At 42.6% G+C, this 24,193-nt stretch overlaps 1 protein-coding gene across 1 annotated transcript in view; it reads left to right on the top strand.

The window, feature by feature from the left end:
• Window positions 1–3,193: 3,193 nt before the first annotated feature.
• Window positions 3,194–24,193, top strand: part of ap1m1 (adaptor related protein complex 1 subunit mu 1) — a 103,280-nt gene continuing 82,280 nt past the window's right edge. The window contains exons 1-4 of the mRNA XM_060846409.1: window positions 3,194–3,408; window positions 9,479–9,635; window positions 18,306–18,373; window positions 20,525–20,655. Of these exons, the coding sequence (XP_060702392.1) occupies window positions 3,367–3,408; window positions 9,479–9,635; window positions 18,306–18,373; window positions 20,525–20,655 (398 nt within the window). The 5' untranslated portion in view covers window positions 3,194–3,366. The remainder of the gene's footprint in view (window positions 3,409–9,478; window positions 9,636–18,305; window positions 18,374–20,524; window positions 20,656–24,193) is intronic.

Here is a 24,193-nt window from a genome sequence, read left to right as displayed (position 1 = left end):
GTTATCCTTGAGTCTAAAAAAGATTATTAAATGTGTATTGTGGCCAACTGAGGAGTTTGAAAGGGAGCTGATTCTACCTCTTCTCACCTTACCGTAACAGTAGGCACTATTTAAATATAAATATAGAGAGTCATAGAGATGTACAGTACTTTTGGTTGAACTAATCTGTGCCGACCAGACATTCTAACCTAATCTAGTCCCACTTGGTCCATATCCCTCTAAACCCTTCTGATTTGTATACCCATCCAGCTGTCGAATACACCTTCAATTTTGGTGTCATCTGCAAACTTACTAACTATACCTCCAATGTTCATATCCAAATTATTTATATAAATAATGAAAAGTAGTGGACCCAGCACAGATCCTTGTGGCACTTCACTGGTCACAAGCATCCAGTCTGAAAAACAACCCTCCACCACCATCCTGTCTTCTACCTTTGAGCCAGTTCTGTATCCAACTGGCTAGTTCTCCCGGAATTCCATGAGATCTAACCATGCTACCCAGTCTACCACAGGGAACTTTGTTGAACACCTTACCAAATGTCCATATAGATGATGTCCACCACTCTGCCCTCATCAATCCTCTTCAAAAACCTCATTCAAGTTCATTAGACATGATTTCCCAGGGATAAAGCCATGTTGACTATCCCTAGTCAGTCCTTGCCTTTCAAATGCATGGAAATTTTGTTCCTCAGGATTCCCTCCAACAACCTCCTGACACCAATGTCAGGCTCACTGGTCTATAGCTCCCTGGCTTTTCCTTACCACCTTTCTTAAACAGGGACACCATGTTCATTTCCCACCTCAGGCGACTGACTGTGTGGAGTTTGCACGTTCTCCCCGTGTCTGCGTGGATTTCCTCCGGATGCTCCAGTTTCCTCCCACAGTCCAAAGATGTGCGGGATAGGTGAATTGGCCATGCTAAATTGCCCATAGTGTTAGATAAGGGGTAAATGTAGGGGTATGGGTGGGTTGCGCTTCGGCGGGTCAGTGTGGACTTGTTGGGCCGAAGGGCCTGTAAGTAATCTAATCTAATCTATTCTATTCTATATGTTAGCCAACTCCAGTCTTCCGGCACCTCACCTGTGACTATCGACGATACAAATATCTCAGCAAGGGGCACAGAAATCACTTCCCTCGCTTCCTAGAGAGTTCTAGGATACACCTGATCAGGTCTTGTGGAACTATCCACCTTTATGCATAAAGACATCTAGCACCTCCTCCTCTGTAACATGAACATTTTCAAGATGTCACCATCTATTTTCCCACATTCTATATTGTCCATGTTCTTCTTCACAGTGAACACTGATGCCAAACACTCATTTAGTATATCCATCATTTAGATTAGATTACTTACAGTGTGGAAACAGGCCCTTCGGCCCAACAAGTCCACACCGACCCGCCGAAGCGCAACCCACCCATACCCCTACCTAACAATACGGGCAATTTAGCATGACCAATTCACCTGACCTGCACATCTTTGGACTGTGGGAGGAAACCGGAGCACCCGGAGGAAACCCACGCAGACACGGGGAGAATCATCTCCTGTGGTTCCACACATCGGCTGGCTTGCTGATCTTTCAGGGGCCTCATTCTCTCCCTAGTTACCCTTTTGGCCTTAATATATTTATAAAATCCCTTTGGATTCTCCTAAACCATATTTGCCAAAGCTTTCTCATATACTCTTTTTGCCCTACTGATTTCCCTCTTAAGTAAACTCCTACTGCCTTTATCCTTTTCTAAGGATTTGTCTCCTGTCTATACCTGACATATGCTTCCTTCTTTTTCCTTACCAAAATCTCAATTTCTCTAGTCATCCAGCATTTCCTACAACTACCAGCCTTGCCTTTCAAGCAACAGGAATATATTGTCTCTGGACTGTCATTATCTAATTTTGTAAGGCTTCCCATTTTCCAGCTGTACCGTTACCTGTGAACATCTGCCCCCAATCAACTTTTAAAAGTTCAAAGGCTATGGTGAGTCGGGGGGTAGAATTAAAGTAGGTAGGTTGAAAAGAGTGAAGGGTGTGACATTAGACTCATTAGAATATTAAAGGATTTGCAAGTCAGTGGGAAAGTGCGATTTAACTAGAATTATCTGACCAGTACCATATTGTTGTTATAGTAATGCAAATTGAGTAAATTATCTGCTGTGTGTCCAGTGGGGTGACTCCACTGAAGGATCTGTTTCTCTGCTGTATGACTGTACAAAATGGCAGGTACTGAATCCACCCCAGGTAGAACAGTATAATTTTGGGCACTCTATTGATGTTCCCATCATGAATGTGAAGGTTTAATTGACTTTCCAACTTGCTGACTTCTCTCACCATCACCTCATTCCTTCCTGCTTCTTCCATTCCCTTTACAGACTATTCTTCATTTCCAGAGTGGGTCGACCACTGACTATACACTCCAAGTCCACTAACTTCCACAGTTACCTCAACAACACTTCCTTACAACCCACTTCCTGCAAACTATACATAATCATATTTCTGATATGTCTCCCTTTATCCTAAACCAGGACCTTCCACCTCAGTGCAGTGGGCAGAGCCTTCTGATGTGTTCAATTCATTAGCCACACTTTTGCCCTCTGTCTTGGGTCTTGTCCTGTTTCATCAACCTCTGCATTCATAGAATCCCTACAGTATGGAAACAGGCTATTTGGCCCAACAGGTCCACGTCAACTCTCTCCAGGACATCCCATGCATGGCTGAACCACTTAGCCAATACATCCCTGGACACTATGGGCAATATTAACATCGCCAATCCACCCAAGTAGTACATCTTTGGACTGTGGGAGTAAACCAAAGGAAACCATGCAGACATGTATAAAACCGGCACACACAGACAGTTGCCTGAGTTGGATTCGAACCCAGGTCCCTGGCAGCAATACTAACCACCAGGTCGCAGAGAGCCATCATTTATACCACCTCTCTCAGAACACTAGCACCAGGCACCTGTTCTCATGCCCAACCCTGGCCTGGCAGTGCAGTGCAATTCCATCCAGAGCATCCATGTCCGTTCCTGAGGAGCTTCCTTACTCAGGCTCAGATAGCGTCTCGCTGATGGATGACCCCTTGAAGACGGTTAAGCGGCCGAGGCACGTGACCGGGGCTCGCGCGCGGGCGGGCGGGCTCCCGAGCGGCTTCACCGGGACAGCAGGCCAATTGGAGCGTGCGATGTTGGCGGGTGCACGGAAGTGACGCTACTGTTATGGTGACGCTGCGGCTAGGATAGCGGGTTGTAACGGGGTGTGAGTTCCCTTTTAGTTTGGTTTTGCCGGCACAGAGAGAGAGCGCCAGCTCGCCCGCCCGGTATAGCCGCGACAGACCGAAGGGAGTGAGGAGGAGGTGGTGGCAAGCGGGAAGATGTCGGCCTCGGCCGTTTATGTGCTGGACCTGAAGGGGAAGGTGAGCATGCGCGGGCGGGGCATTACCCAACATTCCACTCTTCAGGGTGGGCACCTGACCCCTCCCCTCAGGGTCATGGTGGGCACATGCCCCCCCCCCCCCCCCCGGGTCGGTGTGGACAGATCACCCTACTTCCTCCTCTGCGTTGGGTTGGGCTGGGCTGGGCGTATGCCCCTCTCCTGGCACATGTTGCTCCCTCTGGGTCAGGGTGGGCATATGACCCCCACCCTCCCTTGCTGGGTTGGGGTGGGTATATGACCCCCCTCCCATTCTGGGTCAGGGTGGCCATATGACCCCCACCCTCCCCCGCTGGGTCAGGGTGGCCATATGACCCCCACCCTCCCCCGCTGGGTCAGGGTGGCCATATGACCCCCACCCTCCCCCTCTGGGTCAGGCTGGCCGTATGATTCCCCCCTCCCACTCTGGGTCGGGGTAGGCATATGACACCCCCTTGGGTTGGGGTGGGCACATTGACCCCCCCCCCCCCCCCCCCCGCCGGCTGAGAAACCTCCAGTTGATGAATTACGTGATCTGGTATCCATGAAGTGCAGGAATCAACCTTGCTGAATTCAATCTTTTTCGCTTCAGTCCTCCTCAAGTGGATGTGATATTCCTGTTTAAGCACTCTGACTCATATGTCAGTTTTAATTGACGGTGATCTTGCATTAATGTTGTAACTATATTATAAATCTTAAGTCCCATACCTCCTGTCACACATGAATGAATCTTTTGGGACTTTGTGAGCAGTACCCAAGAGCATCTACTTTGGCTTCAACAAATGTTCATATTTTTAATAATTTTAGCCCTGGGATATCACTGCATGAGTACCTCAGGATAGTGTCCCAGGCCCAACTGTCTTCAGCTCCTCCTTTACATCATTAGGTTAGAAGTGCAGATGTGCAACAATGTTCATTGCCACTTAGAGCTTGTCTATATGCAGTAAGACCTGTCAATATTCTGTCTTAGGCTGAAAAGTAGCAGGTTACGTATGTGCTACAAAAATGCAAGGAAATGGCCATCTCCAATAAGAGAGAGTTCCACTGTCACCTCTTGACCTTTAGTGACATTACCACTACTGAACCTCTTACTGTTGATGCGCTGGCAATTCCAGTGCAAGTAACTCAACTCCCCTGTCTTCCTGATGAAGGGCTTTTGCCCGAAATGTCGATTTTACTGCTCCTTGGATGCTGCCTGAACTGCTGTGCTTTTCCAGCACCACTCTAATCTAGACTCCTGTCGCCACAATCTGTTTAGTATTTACAAGGCAGATGGCAGATGTATGATATGATGTTCTCTGCTTGGAGTGCAACTCCAACATCACTCATGACGTTTGACACCATTCAGGACCAAGCAGACAGCTTAATTAGTAACTCATCCACCGCCCTCAATTCCCTTACCATTGAAACACAGTGACAACAGTGTGCACCATCACTACAACAACCCACCAAGGCTCTGACAACAGAATCTTCTGAATCCATGACTTTAACCACTTAAGATAAGGACACAACCCACAAGTTCTCCTCCAAGGTGTCCACCATCTCGATTTAGAATTGATTTTGATGTTTCTTTGTTGTCATTTACTCAAAATGCTGATAATTGCTTCCTAATACCGTGGCTGCAGTTACACCCAGGGACTTCAGTGATTTAATAAGGCAGCTGTCCACTTCTTACCGAGGGAAATTAGGGATCAGTACTAAATATGATGCCACATCCCTTCCAAGGTAACAAAACTTATCTAATTTTGAAGCTTTTTCAGGTGACTGCAATCCATTTCTAAGCAGACAGTAGGATTGGTTTGTTTGAGAGAGATTTACATTTATAAAGCTATTTTCACACACTTTGATGTCTCAAAGTGCTTTATGGCCATTGAAGTTCTTTAGAGGTGTACAGGTTTGCTACACTGGGACCATTGCAACCCATATGTCCACAGCAAGCTCCCACAAACAGCATTTTGGTAATGATCGGTAATCTTTTTTGAGAGGTTATTTAAGGGATGGATATTGGGCAGAATTCCATGCTCCGATAGGTTTATCATATTGAATTAAGCAGTCAAGTAGGATTTCGGGTTAATATTTTAATTGAAAGGTAGCACCTCCGATAGCATAGTAACACTCCCTTTCGTGCTCGTGTATTTGCATTGAGGTTTCCCCACTAAATACTTACACAATTCAAGCTTGCTCTTATTTGAAATCTGGCTTTATGCATAGCGTTCCTGCAAGCTGCTGAATTAAACAAGGGAAATATTATGAGGCTGTTTGATCTTATGACTAACAACTTTAATTATTGTTGATTTGGAAAGGTTGACTGTAATTATAATAACCTCTGACTCCAAGACATGGGAACAAAACACAGTAACTGAATAATATCTTGAACATTTCAATATATTTTGCAGATTACACATAATAAAAAATCTTGAAGGTGCATCTTTCTGTCCACTGTAGATTGAGGCCAACTCATTCTGTAACATTGTGTGTCTCGCTAGTATCAGCATGTCTTGCATTTAAATTTGGATTGTGATTCCAATTAGTGGTTTGGTTAAGTCGTGTTAAATGCATACTCTTCTGATGTTGAATGCAAAAGTGATCCAGCTCGAAGATTCCTTTATGTTGTGCATTTAACCTTTTATTCAAAACCTTTGTAAGACAAACCTACAGATGATTTGGTTATTTCTGCATTGTTTATAGGATTTTGCTGCCCATAAGTTGGGTGCCTCTGTTCCCAAATTACAGAAGTGTCAAAAGTACTTTTTTGGTTATAGTGACTTGGAGGTGTTGGTATTGGATTTAAGATATCTGAAGATGCTTGTGAAATACTATTTCCACTTCAGATTTCTTTTAGTTTAGACAATGGAACCTGGAAATTCATGTTTGGGATTCACAAAACGTGATCTTTCGCCACTGCAGATATGGTTGCACATTAGAAGTGGGGTTCGACAGCTCAGTAAGTTCAGTTACAATGAAGACATGACTAGATGCATTCTGCTTACCCTGAGGGATTTGTGATGAGTGAGTTTGGGCCCTCTGCATAGCTTCCCCTTGGCGTGCTTTTGCAGTACAACAATACACAGTATTATTCAGACTACATAGATATTGTTGTGGGAAACAATGTATAGTGAGATTGTCATACTCTCCAGCTTCCTTGCTAAGGGAAAAGTCAGTGTCATTTCCCCAATCTTCAACCATGGCCAGGTGTTATGTTCCATGGATTATCATAGAATCCATTTGGCCAACAAGTCCACACCGACCCTCAGAAGAGTATTCCACCCATACTCATTCCCCTACCCTATTACTTTACATTTCCCCTGACTAATGGACCTAACCTACACGACATCCCTGCAACGGTGGGAAATTTAACATGACCAATTCACATAACCTGCACATCTTTGAACTGTGGGAGGAAACCGGACGAAACCCACGCTGACATGAGGAGAATGTGCAAACTCCACATGCAGTCGCCCAAGGTTGGAATCGAACCCGGGTTCCTAGTGCTGTGAGGCAGCAGTGCTAACCATTGAGCCACCGTTATGATCTATTTGGAAGCATTATTACCCTTGTGGGAAATGATCTTGGCAAACTTGGTTCACGTAGCCTGCTTACAGTTGCATGTATGTGTAAAGGTTCTTGACCCTTCAATCGTTTAGGGTTTTCAAATATAGGGTAGTGTTAAGTGTTTCTTATAAAACAGTGGGTAAGATTGTCTGTAGTCATTGAAACCATGAACTTAATTTGTTTGTTTAAAAATAAAGCAATTGTCAGTTGCATGTTCTAAGAGCCTTGGGGCTATCCAGATTTTCACAGAAACAGGATAGTTCAGGAGAGGCCAACTTCATTTGATCCATCAAGTTAGTACTATTTCCAGAAGCAATCTGGTTGGTCCCATTTCCCTCCTCTGCTTTCCCAAAGAGCTGTAATTTTTCCTCCTGCAAACATTTATCTAGTTTCTTTTTGAAGGCTACCATTGAATCTGTATTCATCTTCCTATTCTGTAGCACATTCCAAATCCTAGCCATGAATTGTGAATACATTCTCCCTGTCATTTCTGCTTTCTCCATTCACCTAAATATGTGTGCTGTCCAACTAAATCATGAATGATTTTAAACCTCTCCATCAGATCTCACCTTGCCCTTAATGACAAGAGAAAATGCTGAAATGTTCGCTGAATAAATGTTGTCATTTATTCAGAGAAATGAAGTATTTCTCTCTGTGCAGATGCTGCCCGTTATGCTTATTATTCCTAGCATTTTCTGCACTTTATTAATTTAAGTTTCCAGCGTTCTCAATACTTTACTGGTGGCTCTGCTGTAATGCAAACTTCAGTTGATGCATACAAATGTATAGAACCATATAATGTAACTTGTTTCTACCAGTGTGGTATTTAATTGCGTATCCCTTATCTCTTTAATATGTATAAATATTGAACATTGTAAAGCTGCAAAATAATACTGAGACTTGCAGACTGTGGAAAATCTTGGATTGATCCCAGGTTTGCACTGAATTACAACATTTTTTTATGGCTAAAGGGGAAACTATAAGGAGCCTGAGAGTTTCCTGGGCAGAATGGGGATGAGATGTCAGATGAGAAATCAAATCGAGATCCTCTTCTTGATTGCAGCCCTATACCCACTGTTTCATTAAGCTGTGGAAGGAGATGGTGGCATTGTGGTAATGTCACTGAACCAGCAATCCAGAAGCCCAGGTTAATGCCTTGGATTCAAATCCTATGGGGAATTGGAAGCTAGTCATAGTAATTGTCATCATTATCATCTCCTGTCGTGAAACTCCATCTGATTTATAACTGTCTTTTAGAGAAGGAAATCTGCCATTGTTACCCAGTCTGATATCTACAACCTGAAACCCAAAGCAATGGTTGACTCTTGACTGCTGTCTGAAATCACCTAACAAGCCACTCAGTTCAAGGGAAATTAGGGTTGGGCAAACAGTGTTCAGTAACATTCAACAGCACTACAATCCTCTCAGATTTCTGAGCAATGCTAATTCTAGCCATACGTTTTTTTTTCTCCTATTCGACATTATAATTTTTAAATGCCTTCATCTACCTTAGAATTGAACTCTAAAACTGTCTCTAGGCATCCCTTTTCTTGAAAAACCATTTTACAAAACCCACCTTTTGTGATTTAGTTAAAAATCACAACACCAGATTCAACAGGTTCAACAGGTTTATTTGGAAGCATTAACTTTCGGAGTGCTTACATCTTATACTCCATAACCACCTGCTGAAGGAGCAGTGCTCTGAAAGCTAGTGCTTCCAAATAAACCTGTTGGACTATAACCTGGTGTTGTGATTTTTAACTTTAACCCCACTCCAACACCAGCATCTCCAAATAAAGTTTTTATTTAGCTTTTGATGAACTGCTTTAATATCATCATCTTTATTAATTTTTGTCCGATAACACTCAAGTGCCTTGTAAGATTTTATTGTGTTGGCGACATTGTAAAAGCAAATTGTCATAGTTCTATTCTAGTCGAGAGTTTGGTGCTGGAAAAGCATAGTAAGTCAGGCAGTATCTGAGGAGCAGGAGAACCGGCGCTGATCTTCAGCGTCTGCAGTCCTCAGTTTCTCATAGTTGTATTCTGCCGTGTGTATTCCTGTACAACCTGCAAAAGGTCCTGGTAATCAAATGCAGATTATTTTCTCACTACATTTAATAAATTTGTTGCTTTGCTTAATCGTTTGTTTTGGCAATGGATGTGTTTTTTTTTAGCAAGCAAGGACTCCCTGACACTCATTGACACAAGGAAAGTGAGTCTGGCATTTTTCAAGTATTGAGTGTGCATGAAACATATTTTCTTCCACCCCACTGCTCCCCCAGATTTTAAAAAGAAGACAAATTACATTTGAGCTTCTTTTGAAATAAGCAAAAAATGAGTCTACAATTTATTTTAAGACTGTGTGCTCCTTGAGTTGTGTATAATGTACATAGATGAAATTACAGTCAGGGTGTCAAGGTATTGAAACTGCTGTGTTGCAAGTAATTATTCTCATAATTCAGTGACTCAGTTTCCTTAAAGAATTGTACATATACAAAATACCCATTTCTTCTGTTTATCAGGTCCTGATTTGTCGGAATTATCGGGGAGACGTGGAGATGTCGGAAATTGAACACTTCATGTCTATTCTGATGGAGAAAGAGGAAGAGTGCTCCCTCACGCCAATCCTATCGCATGGAGTGGTTCGATTCATGTGGATCAAACATAACAATTTATATCGTATCCTTCAAAAAGCTGGTTCTGGGCAGTTGCTCTTAAAGATCACAGGTATTGGAGTCCTGTATTGGCAAGCAGTCACGCTGTGGGAAGAGAGCTTTCACATTTAGCAAATGGCACTGGACCCTTCCCAAGGGTGTTGTTAATTCTTACAAACAGATCTATTCAGAATCGACAATGCCCACCTAATATATCAGAAAGCTTGGGGCAAAATGGGTCTCTTGTACCCCTGAGGTGTGCATTTGTAATTAGTATGTTTGTTTTGCAATTTGACTGCATTCAACTACAATTAGCATCAATGCTCAACCTTTGTACACTTGCCTTGAAATGCCAAACCTCTCAAAGTTACATAGAACAAATTGATTAGCAAGTAACCTATTTGGTTTACCTTATCTGCAATATTTAATCTCCTTTGTGCCTTTTTCTTGATGGATTTATGAGTCAGTCTGAGTAATTGAGAATGTAGTTTTAGTTACACTTGCCTAGCTTTTGCTTCTGGTAAATGTTTCAATTCTCAGTTGGCCTGTCTATCAAGTGGTGACTAGCTAAAGTGAACTGTATTGAAGTTTCTTGTTTAGTGAAGGCTTGTTGTCAAATGAGAAGTTTTTGATACTGCACATGGATAATAAAATTATTAAACTTTGTCAGCAGCCAGCTTTCCATACTTAGGTTATGAGGTTTGAAATGACTCGTTTTAAGATTAAAGTTAATTGAGATATCAGGATTTTTAGAAGGTTTGTGCAGTCACCGAGCTCATTACAACAAAGACTTCATGTGCTGCATTATAACTATGCTATGCCAAATTGAAAATTCTCAGATCTCACTTTCTGTAAGTCTGTCTGGGATACACTGGATCATTTTATAAAGTCCAGGAATATAGTAGGCCATCCACCCATGAATATAATTTGCCATTCAGTTAGATCACAGAGCTGATCTATATGTTTACTGTGGCTCTTCACTGTCTCCTGTAACTCTTAATATCATTTTACAAAAATCTATAATTTTCCTTTTGGAAAAGTTCAGTTGTCTCCAAAACCAGAATTTTTAATGGAGTGTGTTCCAAATTTTTACCTACTTTTGAATTTAAAACATTAAGTTGGAACTTTGGAGAAAAAAAGTCAAAACAGCGGCACTTTCAAAAAGAAGGACAGACAATAGGCAGCACGTGGTCTGTGCAGGAAAGAGAGAGAAAGAAACCCACACTCCTAACCGACACAGCAGTGAACCTGCGCAGTTAGTGTCTTTGCTGTCTGAATTCATATATCACTGGACGTCATCCAGGAACACTTAACAAACAGCGAAATTCACAACTGATCTTGGAGGAACCTGTTTGGGAGAGTTCACAGCACAGGAACAGATAAGTGAATATTTTTAAGAGTAGCCTTTCTGTAAATTAACAATAGTGAGAAGAATGGATTCTTTCTTGATTATATGTTTCTGACTGTTTAAGTCAGAAATATAAAGTTAGCCTGGAGCAGTGTTTTGTAGAGTCTGTAGATTGGAAGAAGCAAAGATGGCCTTGAGTAGAGTGATATGCTCTTCTTGTCTGATGTGAGAGTTTGTGTTACTCAGAATAATATCTACAATAAATGCCATTGGTTGTAAATCCTATCAGAATGGATCAGTTGAAGCAATAGTTAGAGCCAATGAGGAATTTACAAGAGCTAGGGGGTGTGATGGATGGCAGTTATAGGAAGGGAGAAAAGCTGCATATACAGTCCTGTAGATGGGATAACTCCAGGAAAGGTAAGAGAGGTAGGCAGGTAGTGCAGGAGTCTTCTGTAGCTATCTTCATTTCAACCACTATGCTGTTTTTGGAAAATAGAGGGGATGATGGTTATTCAGGGGAATGTAGCATGAACAGCCAAATGTCTGGTATCCAGACAGGCTGTAATGTAGTGAGGGGTGTGTTGGGTTCTTAGCAGTCGATTCTGTCAGGGGTCTCTCTAGTCAGATGACCTGCTGGAATTTTCCAGCACCACTCTAATCTTGAGTCAGCCTGCAGCACAAAATCAGAATGGTGCATTGCCTCCCTGGTGCTGAGATCAAGGATGTCTCGGAGAGGGTGCAGAATGTTTTCAAGGGGGAGAGGGACCAACAGGAGGGCATTGTACACATTGGAACCAATGACATAGGAAGGAAAAGGATGAAATTCTGAAGGGAGAATATAGAAAGTTAGGCAGGAGTTTTAAAAAGGAGGTCCTTGAGGGATTACTCCCGGGATTACAAGCTAGTGAGGGTAGGAATAGGAGGATAGAGCAGATGAATGTGTGGTTAAGGAGCTGGTGTATGGGAAAAGGATTCACATTTTTTTGGATTGCTGGAATTTCTTTTGGGGTAGAATGACCTGTACAAGAAGGATGGATTGCAAGAAGGATGGATTGCACCTGGATTGGAAGAGGATTAATATACTGGCAGGGAGATTTGGTAGAGCTGCTTTCGGGTGTATTTAAATTAATAAAAGGTGAATGGGTGGGATCCAGGGTTACGGTGAGGAAAGAGATCAATCTGAGACCAATAGAGTTGAGAAAAGAAACGAGTCAAACAGGCAGGGACAAAGCAGAGAACAAGGTAGGATTGATAAATTAAACTTCATTTATTTTGATGCAAGGGGCTTAATATGAAAGGCAGATGAACTCAGGACATGGTTAGGAACATGGGACTGGGATATCATAGCAGTTACAGAAATGTGGCTCAGGGATGGACAGGACTGACAGCTTAATGTTCCAGGATGTAAATACTTCAGGAAGGACAGAAAAGGAGGCAAGAGAGGAGGGGGAGTGGTGTTTTTGATAAGAGGGATGATGTTAGAGCTGTACTTAGGGAGGATATTCTTGGGAATACATTGTGGGAAGTTATTTGGGTGGAATTAAGAAATAAGAAAGGGATGATCACCTTATTGTGATTGTGTTATAGACCTCCTAATAGTCAGCGGGAAATTGAGAAACAAATTTGTAAGGAGACCTGAGTTATCTTTGAGTGGTTATGGTAGGGGATTTTAAATTTACAAATATAGACTAGAACTTCCATAGTCTTAAGGGTTTAGATGGAGAGGAATTTTGTTCAGTGTGTACAAGAAAATTTTCTGATTCAGTATGTGATGTACCTACTGGAGAAGGCTCAATACTTGACCTACTCTCGGGAAGTAAGGCAGGGCGACTGAGGTATCAGTGGGGGAGCACTTTGGGGCCAGTGACCGTAATTCTATTAGTTTTAAAATAGTGATGGAAAAGGATAGACTGGATGTCAAAGTTGAAGTTCTAAATTGGAGGAAGGCTAATTTTGCTGGTATTAGGCAAGAACTTTCGAAAGCAGATTGGGGCCGGATGTTTGCAAGTAAAGGAACGGCTGGAAAATGGGAAGCCTTCAGAAATGAAATAACGAGAGTCCAAAGACAGTATATTCCTGTTTGGGTGAAAGGAAAGGTGGATAGCTGTAGGGAATGCTGGATGGCTAGAGAAATTGAAGTTTTGGTTAAGAAAAAGAAGGAAGCATATGTCAGGTACAGACAGGAGAGATCGAGTAAATCCTTAGCGTTTAAAGTCAATCTCAACTCCCTGATCTGTTAGGCCTCTTGCATAGAAGTAAGTATAAAGGCAGTAGGAGTATACCTAAAGAGGGAAATCAGGAGGGAAGAATGCGGACATGAGATGGCTTTGGCAAATAGGGTTAAGGAGAATCTAAAGTGTCTTTACAAATACATTGAGGACAAAAGGGTAACGAGGGTGAGAATGGGGCCCCTCAAAGATCAGCAAGGAGGCCTCTGTGTGAAGCCACAGGAGATGGGGAAGATACTAAACTAGTATTTTGCATCAGTGTTTACTGTGGAGAAGGACATGGAGGATTTAGAATGTGGGGAAATAGATGGTGACATCTTGAAAACTGACCATAATAGAGAGGAGGAAGTACTGGATGTCTGGAACTCTGTGGGAAGCCAGGGAAGTGATTGCTGGGCCTCTTGCTGAGATATTTGCATAGTCGATAGTCACAGGTGAGGTGCTGAAGACTGGAGGTTGGCCAACGTGGTGCCACTGTTTAAGAAAAGTGGTAAGGACAAGCCAGGGAACTATATAATGATGAGCCTGACATCAGTGATGGGTGCATTGATGAGAATCCTGAGGGACAGGATTTACACATTTGGAAAGACGCAAGGACTGATTAGGGATAGTCAACATGGCTTTGTTTGTGGGAAATCATGTTTCACAAACTTGATTGACTTATTTGAAGAAGTAACAAAGCAGATTGGTGAGGACAGGGCAGTGGACATGATCCATATGGACTTCAGAAATGCATTTGACAATGTTCCCCATGGGAGACTGTGAGCAAGGTTAGATCTCATGGAATACAGGGAGAACTGTACATTTGGATATACATTTGGATATAGAACTGGCTTGAAGGTAGAAGACAGAGGGTGGTGGTGGAGGGTTGTTTTTCAGACTGGAGAACTGTGACCAGTGGAGTGCTTCAAGGATCGGTGTGGGGTCCAGTACTTGCTATTTATATAAATGATTTGGATGTGAACATAGGAGGTGTAGTTTTATAAGTTTGTAGATAACACCAAAATTGGAGGTGTAGTGGACAGTGAAGAAGGTTACCTCAGATTAAAACGGAATCTTGATCAGATGGACCAAGGGGCTGAGGAGTGGCAGATGGAGTTTAATTTAGATAAACGTGAGGTGTTTCATTTTGGGACAGCAAATCCTCGCAAGACTTGTACACTTAATCGTAAGGTTCTAGGGAGTGTTGCTGAACCAAGAGACCTTGGCATGCAGACTCACAGCTCCTTGAAAGTAGAGTCATAGTTAGACAGGATAGTGAAGAAGGCAGGGGTATGTTTTCCCTTAGTGGTTAGAGTATTGAGTACAGGAGTTGGGAGGTCATTTTGCAGCTGTACAGGATATTGGTTAGGCAAGCTTTGGAATATTGTGTTCAATTCTGGTCTCCTTCCTATCGGGAGGATATTGTGAAACTTGAAAGAGTTCAGCAAAGATTTACAAGGATGTTGCCAGGGTTGGAGGATTTGAACTATAGGGAGAAGTTGAATAGGCTGGGGCTGTTTTCCCTGGAGCATTAGAGGCTGAGGGGTGACCTTTATAGAAGTTTATAAACTCATGAGGGACATGGATTGGGTAAATACACACAAAGTCTTTTTAGTGGGCTGGGGGATTCCAGAACTAGAAGGCATATGTTCAGGTTGAGAGGGGAAAGATATAAAAGAGACCTAAGGGGCAGCGTTTTCATGCAGAGGGTGATGCATGTATGGAATGAGTTGCCAGAGGAAGTGGTGGAGGCTGGTACAATTGCAATTTTTGAAAGACATCTGTCTGGGTATATGAATAGAAAGATTTAGAGGGATATGTGCCAAGTGCTAGCAAATGGGACTACATTAGGTTGGAATATTAGATTACTTACAGTGTGGAAACAGGCCCTTCGGCCCAACAAGTCCACATCGACCCGCCGAAGCGCAACCCACCCATACCCCTATATTTACCCCTTTACCTAACACTACGGGCAATTTAGCATGGCCAATTCACCTGACCTGCACATCTTTGGACTGTGGGAGGAAACTGGAGCACCCGGAGGAAACCCACGCAGACACGGGGAGAACACACACAGTCAGTCGCCTGAGTCGGGAATTGAACCCAGGTCTCCGGCGCTGTGAGGCAGCAGTGCTAACCACTGTGCCACCGTGCCGCCCTGGTTGGTATGGATGAGTTGGACTGAAGGGTCTGTTTCCTGTGCTGTACATCTCTCTGACTCCAAGCTCTCCATCTAACTCAATGACTGACAACACTAACTTTTTTTTTAAAACCCACAACTCCCACAGCTACCTGGATTATGCCTCTTCCCACCTTACCTCCTGCAAAAATGCTATCCCGTATTCCCAATTCCTCAGCCCCCACCATATCTGCTCCCAAAGGACCAGTTCCACCACAGAACACATCAGATGGCCTCCTTCTTTAAAGACCGTAATTTCCCTTCCAATGTGTATGAAGATGCCCTCCAACGTATCTCATCCATGTCCCGCTCCTCCACTCTCAAACCCCACCGTTCCGGTCCTCACCTTCCACACTACTGACCTCTACATAAACCGCATCATCCAACGACATTTCTGCCACCTCCAAATGGACCCCACCACCAGGGATATATTTCCCTCCCCACCTCTTTCCGCTTTCTGCAAACACCGTTCCCTCTGTGACTACCTGGTCAGGTCCACGCGCCCCAACAAACCACCCTCTCTTCTTGGCACCTTCCCTGCCACCGTAGGTATTGCAAAACCTGTGCCCACACCACCTCCCTCGCCTTTGGAGCCTTCCACATCCATCAAAGTTTCACCTGCACATCCGCCAATATCATTTATTGTATCTGTTGTTCCTGATGTGGTCTCCTTTACATTGGGGAGACTGGACGCCTTCTCTCAGTGTTTGAGGGAACATCTCTGGGACACCTACACCAATCAACCCCACCACCCCGTGGCCGAACATTTCAACTCCCCTTCCCACTCTGCCAAAGACATGCAGGTCTGGGCATCCTCCACCGCCATTCCCTCACCATCTAACACCTGGAGGAAGAATGCCTCATCTTCCGCCTCAGAACACTTCAAACTTAGGCATCAATGTGGACTTCACCAGTTTCCTCATTTCCTCCCCACCTTACCCGAGTTCCAACCATCCTCATGACCCGTCCTACTTGCCAATCTTCCTTCCCACATATCTGCTCCACCCTCCTCTCTGACCTGTCACCTTCATCCCCATCTCCATCCACCTATTATACTCTTGGCTACCTTCTCCCCAGCCCCATCCCCCTTCCATTTATCTCTCCATCCCAGAGGCTTCTGCCTTATTCCTGATGAAGGGCTTTTGCCCGAAATATCGATTTTCCTGCTCCTGGGATGCTGCCTGACCTAGTGTGCTTTTCCTGCACCACTCTAATCTAGACTATTGTACTTGGGAACTGGGAAAGCAAATGGCAAACCACCTGTGGGTTGGCATCCACCACTTTAATGATCCGTGGCTTAATTAGCTGATGCCAATTTACTGACAAATCCACAGAGATAATTGGCTTCATGTGTAGTACTATTACATCTTAAGGATTGATCTTCAGCAAAGGTATACCTTGTATAGGCACCCCATAACAAACAGTCTAATTGTGGATGGATGAATGGATGTCAGTAAAAATTGGAAATAGTGTTCCTGATAGCATCCATGAACAACTTGGGTCTAATTTTAAAATGATGCTCCCTTATTATAGATTGTCTCAACAGACAAGATTCTTTCTCTTTTTGCCCTATCATTCCATCCCTTTGAATTCAGCCCTCTTTCGATGAAAGACAATATCCAATCGCCTTTTTAAAATTTACTTTTGTACTTGTCCACTAACTTTGCTTTGTTTGAATTCCTAAACCTGCTCCAGCACAGTTCCTGACTTGTGACCCTTTGGATAATGTTCTGATCTAACTTTTCTTTGAACCACAGTGAATGATGTCATAGTCTCCTACATTGGATTTGTTTTTCGTTTCCGTTTTGCTGACTCACCTTATCTATCCATGTTCCTTGCAGCTTTTTGTTGCTATCCACGTTAGTTGCTTCACTTTTTCAATGAGAGTTGTCAGCATATTTAGATATGCAGCTCTATTCCTTACATATTGCTTTATTTGTATTTGTAAGTAGTGTTTCTGGTATGGATCCCTGGAATATGCCCCCAGTTTGGTGCTTACAGATCGATGAACTTTCTGACTTCTGCCTTGTAACTAATTCCCTATCCAAGTAGACAGGTTACCTTCAATTCAAAATGCTCTTATTTTGTTGGTAATCTCTTAGATGAAACTTTGGAGAATTTATGTGAAAGTCCATCAAAAACAACATCAATATGTGCAATCTCAACAGCTTCACCAAGTTAATAACAGATTTGTATAATGCACTGGACTATCTTGACCCACTTTTCAATTTTTCGTTTACTTGCTTATATTTCTAAAAGATCGGAAAGCTGTCTGAACTGGATGTCATCTTATCCTCTAATGTCAGTCACTTTCAGGACCTAAGAGGAGCTCCTTCATACTGGTCAGCCTCACAACTTGGCAGAATCATTCAAGTTTGTTGTTCATGTACCGTATGTTATCATCAGACTAGATAATGCAGAGTGCCAATTATGAGATTAAATCTGACTCATTTATCTGTCATTGACTAATTTGTCAATTAATTGTGTTACCATTGAATGTTTAATAAGCTAGATAAAAGGCTGTTCTGTCCAATCCACACAACTCTATTCTTTCCAGCTATTATGCTGCCTATTCTCATGCCAGCTGGTCCACCAACCTTACCGCATGCCATTATTGCTACAGCATAATGATTAAGCATTTCCTTATCTCTTACCAGCTGCACTGTTTATCAAAAAGACACTCTAGACTTTGCCTGAAATCACAGAACTTTCTGGTTGTTTTTGCTCACGTATTAAAGTGTGCAGATGCTATGCAGATTGCAATGTGTTCTTTTGTGCTCTGTTATTAAGTGATATCTTTTGTTCTTGTTTGACTGCACTCAATATTTGAAAATTCTGTAGATGGTTCTTAATTTTCTCCCAGGAGATTACATATTCCAGTTGTTTGGAGAGGATGTGGGGTGGCGTACGCAATTATGACCATTAGGTTAAATGCCTTGACTCTGATCTCTGCAGTTGTTGCAACCTCCAAGAAGAATGCGTGTGTCTCTCTGGTTTTTGCTTTTCTATATAAGGTGGTTCAGGTGAGAATATTAGTTTTATTTCTTCCTCCCATCCCCCAAATTTTTTGCTGGTCTGGTGAATCAGTAGCTTTCCCATTTCCTTTTTAAATGTTTTGAGGGTTTTCAAATTGGCTTACATTGAGGGTGGAATTAAACAAGTTGAAAGACTCCCTATGTATCCTGTTATTCACCCATCTACAGAATGCAAATGTTCACTTCTGAAATATGTAATTTCAACCAATAGTTTGTTGCTTAGTTACAGAGACGGTGATTCTCCAATTATTTTTGAGAACTTTGGAGTTCTGTTGAATGTGTTAAATGCTTAATCATGCTGTCTAACATCACAAGACTCTTCTAAGTTGCGAATGAATTCCATGCCAGATGGTGAAGAATGAAATCAGACGCATATTCTCTTGCACGTCCTTTTACAGCTTTACATACGTTTGTTTATGACTCATGACTTTGTTGTTCAAAACTATCTAACTCATGGTCAAGCATTTTCAATGACCTAGCTTCGTGTTGTCTGGGAAAGAGAATTCCACAGACTAATGACTCGGTTTGGGAGAAGATTTGTAGCTCGGGTGCTCGTTGTTGTGGTTCTGTTCACCGAGTCGGGAATTTGTGTTGCAAACGTTTCGTCCCCTGTCTAGGTGACATCCTCCGTGCTTGGGAGCCTCCTGTGAAGCGCTTTTGTGATGTTTCCTCCGGCATTTATAGTGTTTTGTCTCTGTCGCTTCCGGTTGTCAGTTCCAGCTGTCCGCTGCAGTGGTCGGTGTATTGGGTCCAGGTCGATGTGTTTGTTGATAGAATCTGTGGATGAATGCCTTGCCTCTATGAATTCCCTGGCTGTTCTCTGTTTTGCTTGTCCTATAATAGTAGTGTTGTCCCAGTCGAATTCATGTTGCTTGTCATCCATGTGTGTGGCTACTAAGGATAGCTGGTCGTGTCATTTCGTGGCTAATTGGTGTTCATGGATGCGGATCGTTAGCTGTCTTCCTGTTTGTCCTATGTCCGAATTTTCCATTCGGTGTTCTCTGTGGACATGCCGCAACCCAAAGGACTAGCCACATTACCATACATCAGGAGCATTTCCGAACTGACAGCCAGACTGCTGCGACCACTAGGACTCATAACAGCACACAGACCAACAGCCACTCTCAGACAACAACTCACCAGGACAAAGGACCCGATACCCAGCATGAGCAAAACCAACGTAGTATTCAAAATCCCATGCAAGGACTGCACAAAACACTACATAGAACAAACAGGAAGGCAGCTAACAACCCGCATCCATGAACACCAATTAGCCATGAAATGACACGACCAGCTATCCTTAGTAGCCACACACGCAGATGACAAGCAACATGAATTCGACTGGGACAACGCTAGTATTATAGGGCAAGTCAAACAGAGAACAGCCAGGGAATTCCTAGAGGCAAGGCATTCATCCACAGATTCTGTCAACAAACACATCGACCTGGACCCAATATACTGGCCACTGCAGCAGACAGCTGGAACTGACAACCGGAAGCGGCAGAGACAAACCACTATAAATGCCGGAGGAAACATCACAGAAGTTCTTCACAGGAGGCTCCCAAGCACTGAGGATGTCACCTAGACAGGGGACGAAACGTCTGCAATGCAAATTCCCAGCCCGGCGAACAGAACCACAACAGACTAATGACTCTCAGAGATGAGAGAAAAATCTCTTGTCTCAGTCTCAAATGTGAATCCTCTAATTTATTAACTCTCCCCTGATTCTAGACTCTTCTGCAGGCTGTTTCTGAGATTAACTAGCTTAGCTAAAGCCAACGATGTTCCTGTTATCTATCAGATTTGCCTTTAAGGTACTGGCTGAGATGGCTGACTATTAGATTTGCCTACAGTGACTAAGATTACCTAGCCCTGAATAGAATGACATGCTCAGCTACCTCTGTGTAATCAAGGCTTGTGGGACTTTTGTTGACCTTGTCTTCTTTTGTTCCTTTCCTAACAATAGAAGCCTGTTTCTGCTTGGTGGAGGTTGGAAACTGTTATGTTACAAGCTTGAGTTTGCATTCTCCAATCTGCAGTGAAAGGTGTTGTTTCTGTAGCTTCATCGTTGCATGAAAATTTGAACTGTAGGGGTTATGGTGTACCAACATAGACATTTCTATCCCCTTTTCTTTCCAGGTATTTTCTGAGTATTTTAAAGAGCTGGAAGAAGAAAGTATTCGTGATAACTTTGTTATAATCTATGAGCTACTTGATGAGTTAATGGACTTTGGTTATCCACAGACTACAGACAGCAAGATTCTGCAGGAGTAAGTGACTTAATGTTTATTGGTGTATTGCTCTTAAGATAAATGGTAATCAGCCACGAGGTAAATACACCTCCAAAAGTCTTAGCCTTTTTTTAAAAAGGAAGAATCTGTGATCTTTTTGTTAGTGATTGGGTAATTGCTACATTTGTATTATTCCACTGGATCCTCTTACTGTTTTTCTGAAACATCCCAGAGGTTTCCGTTTCCCATTGGTAACTACCATTTTGCTGAAATTCAACATGAGCAAAAATGGATCTATTGAATAACTGCTCAATAAATGGCAGTGAATGAAGGCTTAGCCCATGCCCTCATCTCACTATGAATTATTTTTTAAAAACTCATCTCCGATTTACAGGGTTAACTTATACCCTTAATACCTTTTATCTCAGCCGGCTTGGCTCTCTCTCTCTTATTCCTGATGAAGGGCTTATGCTCGAAACGTCGAATTCTCTATTCCTGAGATGCTGCCTAACCTGCTGTGCTTTGACCAGCAACACATTTGCAGCTGTGATCTCCAGCATCTGCAGACCTCATTTTTTACTCGAAGATTTTAACCTACTGCGAATCCTCTTACAAGGATGCCTTCCTTGAAGAAGCTCTCTTCCTCCCTCTACAAGGATTTCAGTGAGTCCCTCTCTCACTGCACCCCCCAGGTCATCTCCTCTGCACAGAAGCTCTTCAGCCACATTCTCAAACAGACCTGTTACCACAGCCACATCTCCTTCCTCAGCACCTGCCTAAGGAACCGACTGATCCCACACGGACTCCGAACTACATTCCAACCAACAAAATTTGGACCCAACCAGGCTCCAGCTTCCTCATTTCCCCTCCCCCCACCTTGTCTCAGTCGGTTCCCTCAACTCAGCACCGCCCTCCTAACCTGCAATCCTCTTCCTGACCTCTCCGCCCCCACCCCACTCCGGCCTATCACCCTCACCTTGACCTCCTTCCACCTATCCCACCTCCATCGCCCCTCCCCCTAGTCCCTCCTCCCTACCTTTTATCTCAGCCGGCTTGGCTCTCTCTCTCTTATTCCTGATGAAGGGCTTATGCTCGAAACGTCGAATTCTCTATTCCTGAGATGCTGCCTAACCTGCTGTGCTTTGACCAGCAACACATTTGCAGCTGTGATCTCCAGCATCTGCAGACCTCATTTTTTACCCTTAATCTGTATGCTACCTTTGTTTTTTAAAAAAAGTTTAATTCCTTACTGCGGTTAGTTTTTTTCCTGCTTATGATTATTTATGCATCATAAATAGCACAGAAACAGGGAATGCAGCCCAAATGATCTTTGATAATGTTTATGTTCTGGAGGATCCTCCTTTCACCTGTGTAGATATCCTTATGTTGACTTTTTCTGACAAGTAATAAAGTACCTCATTACCTAATTGTTTAAAAATTCAGCATTAATGAATGCATTTGCACATTTGGTTCCCAACATGCTCTTTACTTGAAAGATACATCAAATTTAATAGTTGGAGAAGATACATTATTAAGTTTGACTATCAGATTTAATACTGAAATTAATGATGTGGCATTTATCTTACAAGTACTTGATGCCATAACACAATTTTTGAGAATGGAAAGGTTTTAAAAGCTGAAGTGAAAATGGATAAGGTTTCTAATAAATGGTGGTACAAGGGTATGGATTACTTTCTTCACTGTCCGATCAGTGTAGCTTTAAGCTTAAAACATGACCAGGTCATTGATAGGGTGTACGTTCCGAGGCATTTGCTGTATTGGGATGTCAAACAGTTTTGTTTGCTTTGGAGATGGTGCTGTTATAAATGTAAATGCTTTGGGACAAGAAGGTATGCAGTGAATTAAAGCAGATAAGTAAATGAGTGCAGGGAAATGTGCTGATCAGTTTTAGCTTGTTTTTTTTCTAATATATGCACCAATTTCTTGAAACTCTTGGTGGTTCTATGACCATAAATGCTGAGTGTTTTTTGCCACCACCCCTGAGAAATGACTCTTGTTGGCTAATAAAAGCTCATTCTATCCTTTTCCCAACCACTGGCATTAAGGTCATTTGTAGTGCCTCAGCATTACCCTGGCTGTTTGGTTATCTCAAAGCAGACCTTTCTAATTTGGTAATGTGAGAAAGAAAGCTTATCTTTTTCTGGGCATGTCCACGCTGGCAATCTGTTGGTCTCTCTGCTAGCTTGTCCCCATGTCCCACTGTCATTTCATCCAGAGCCAATCTACCTTGCATAACCTTGAGTTTATCTAGAACTCTGCTGCCTGCTTCCAAGAAGGCATTCACCCCTCTGTTGACTGATCTACAATGAATGCATGTTAAGGATGTAACATCATAGAGGCAATGTTACTGGACCACTAGTTTAGAGGTGTAGAATGATGACCCCAGTGTATGAGCTTCAATGCCATCACAGCAACTCTGAGAGTTTGATCATACTCTCTGCCTTTCCTATCTGAGACGGTCCTTCAGCAGCAACTGAATCAGTCAGGCACAACCTTTTGGCATGAGGCTGCAACCACGCAGATGGACTCTGGACATAGTAAGCAGTAAACAACCTGGCTGGCTCGGATTCTGAAAGCTTTATCGCTTTTGCTGGTATGAGCGGTAATAATACTTCCTTTAACCCTCTTGTCCTTGCTGCCTTTTGATCTGAAGAATGCTGGTACAGCGGAGGCTGTCAACCCTTTGAGTGTGGCCCAAAAACTTTAGGAATTGAATACCAGGGATGGGGCATTGGAGACTGGGTCTCCTGTGACGACACCCAGGGAAATGTGTCCAACCAGAGTTAGCAATGTGACAAAAGGAAGTACCAGATTTTTTTGTGCACTCCTGAGAATAGAACAGACAAAGTTAACAGGAGGTCTGATGTGTCCAAAATTGCAGAGCTTTGATAATATAAATTTTAAAAAAGACAATTTCCATTCTTTCTGGTATTTATAACTAAAGGACAACTGATTTAAATGAATCACAGGGCAGACAGAGGCTGATTACGATTCTTGGTCCTTAAGCAATTTCTTTTGGATGTGAAAAGTGGAATCAATCCTGTAACTTTTCAGGAGAGAAGAGGAATATCTGTTGAAACATTATAAAAGTATTGGGCGAAGACAGAGAAATTAGATGATGGGAGGTCATTCTCTGAGAGCTGGTGCAATTGGGTGGATCAAAATACATTCTAGTTTTCCTCTAACCATTATCGGAAGATTGCAAATTGAAAATCTTTTGATATCTTGTGATTTATACACATTCTACATGTATCAATGTAAACCTGGAATTGCTTTTCTATAGTGTTGAAGTGTACATTTGAACTTGGGTAGAGAAGGCAAAAACACCATAATTTTCGTTTGTATCTTTAGTTGAATTTTGCTTGGTCGTAAAGAATATAAATTTTGCGGATTTTATGTTTATTTTACTCTACCCGTTTCTCCATTTTGCTTTGCTCTATAACTATCTGGTCATAGGATATAATAGTGGCATGTTATTTGCTGAGTGAATGGTTTTTAAAATGAAGTTGCCAGTTGCCAATGAAAATAATTGCTAATGAAATGCAGGTACTCCTTC

Source organism: Hemiscyllium ocellatum, chromosome 28 (genome assembly GCF_020745735.1).
Source record: "Hemiscyllium ocellatum isolate sHemOce1 chromosome 28, sHemOce1.pat.X.cur, whole genome shotgun sequence".
Classification (NCBI taxonomy): Eukaryota; Metazoa; Chordata; class Chondrichthyes; order Orectolobiformes; family Hemiscylliidae; genus Hemiscyllium; species Hemiscyllium ocellatum.
This window is presented reverse-complemented; position numbering and strand designations above follow the sequence as displayed.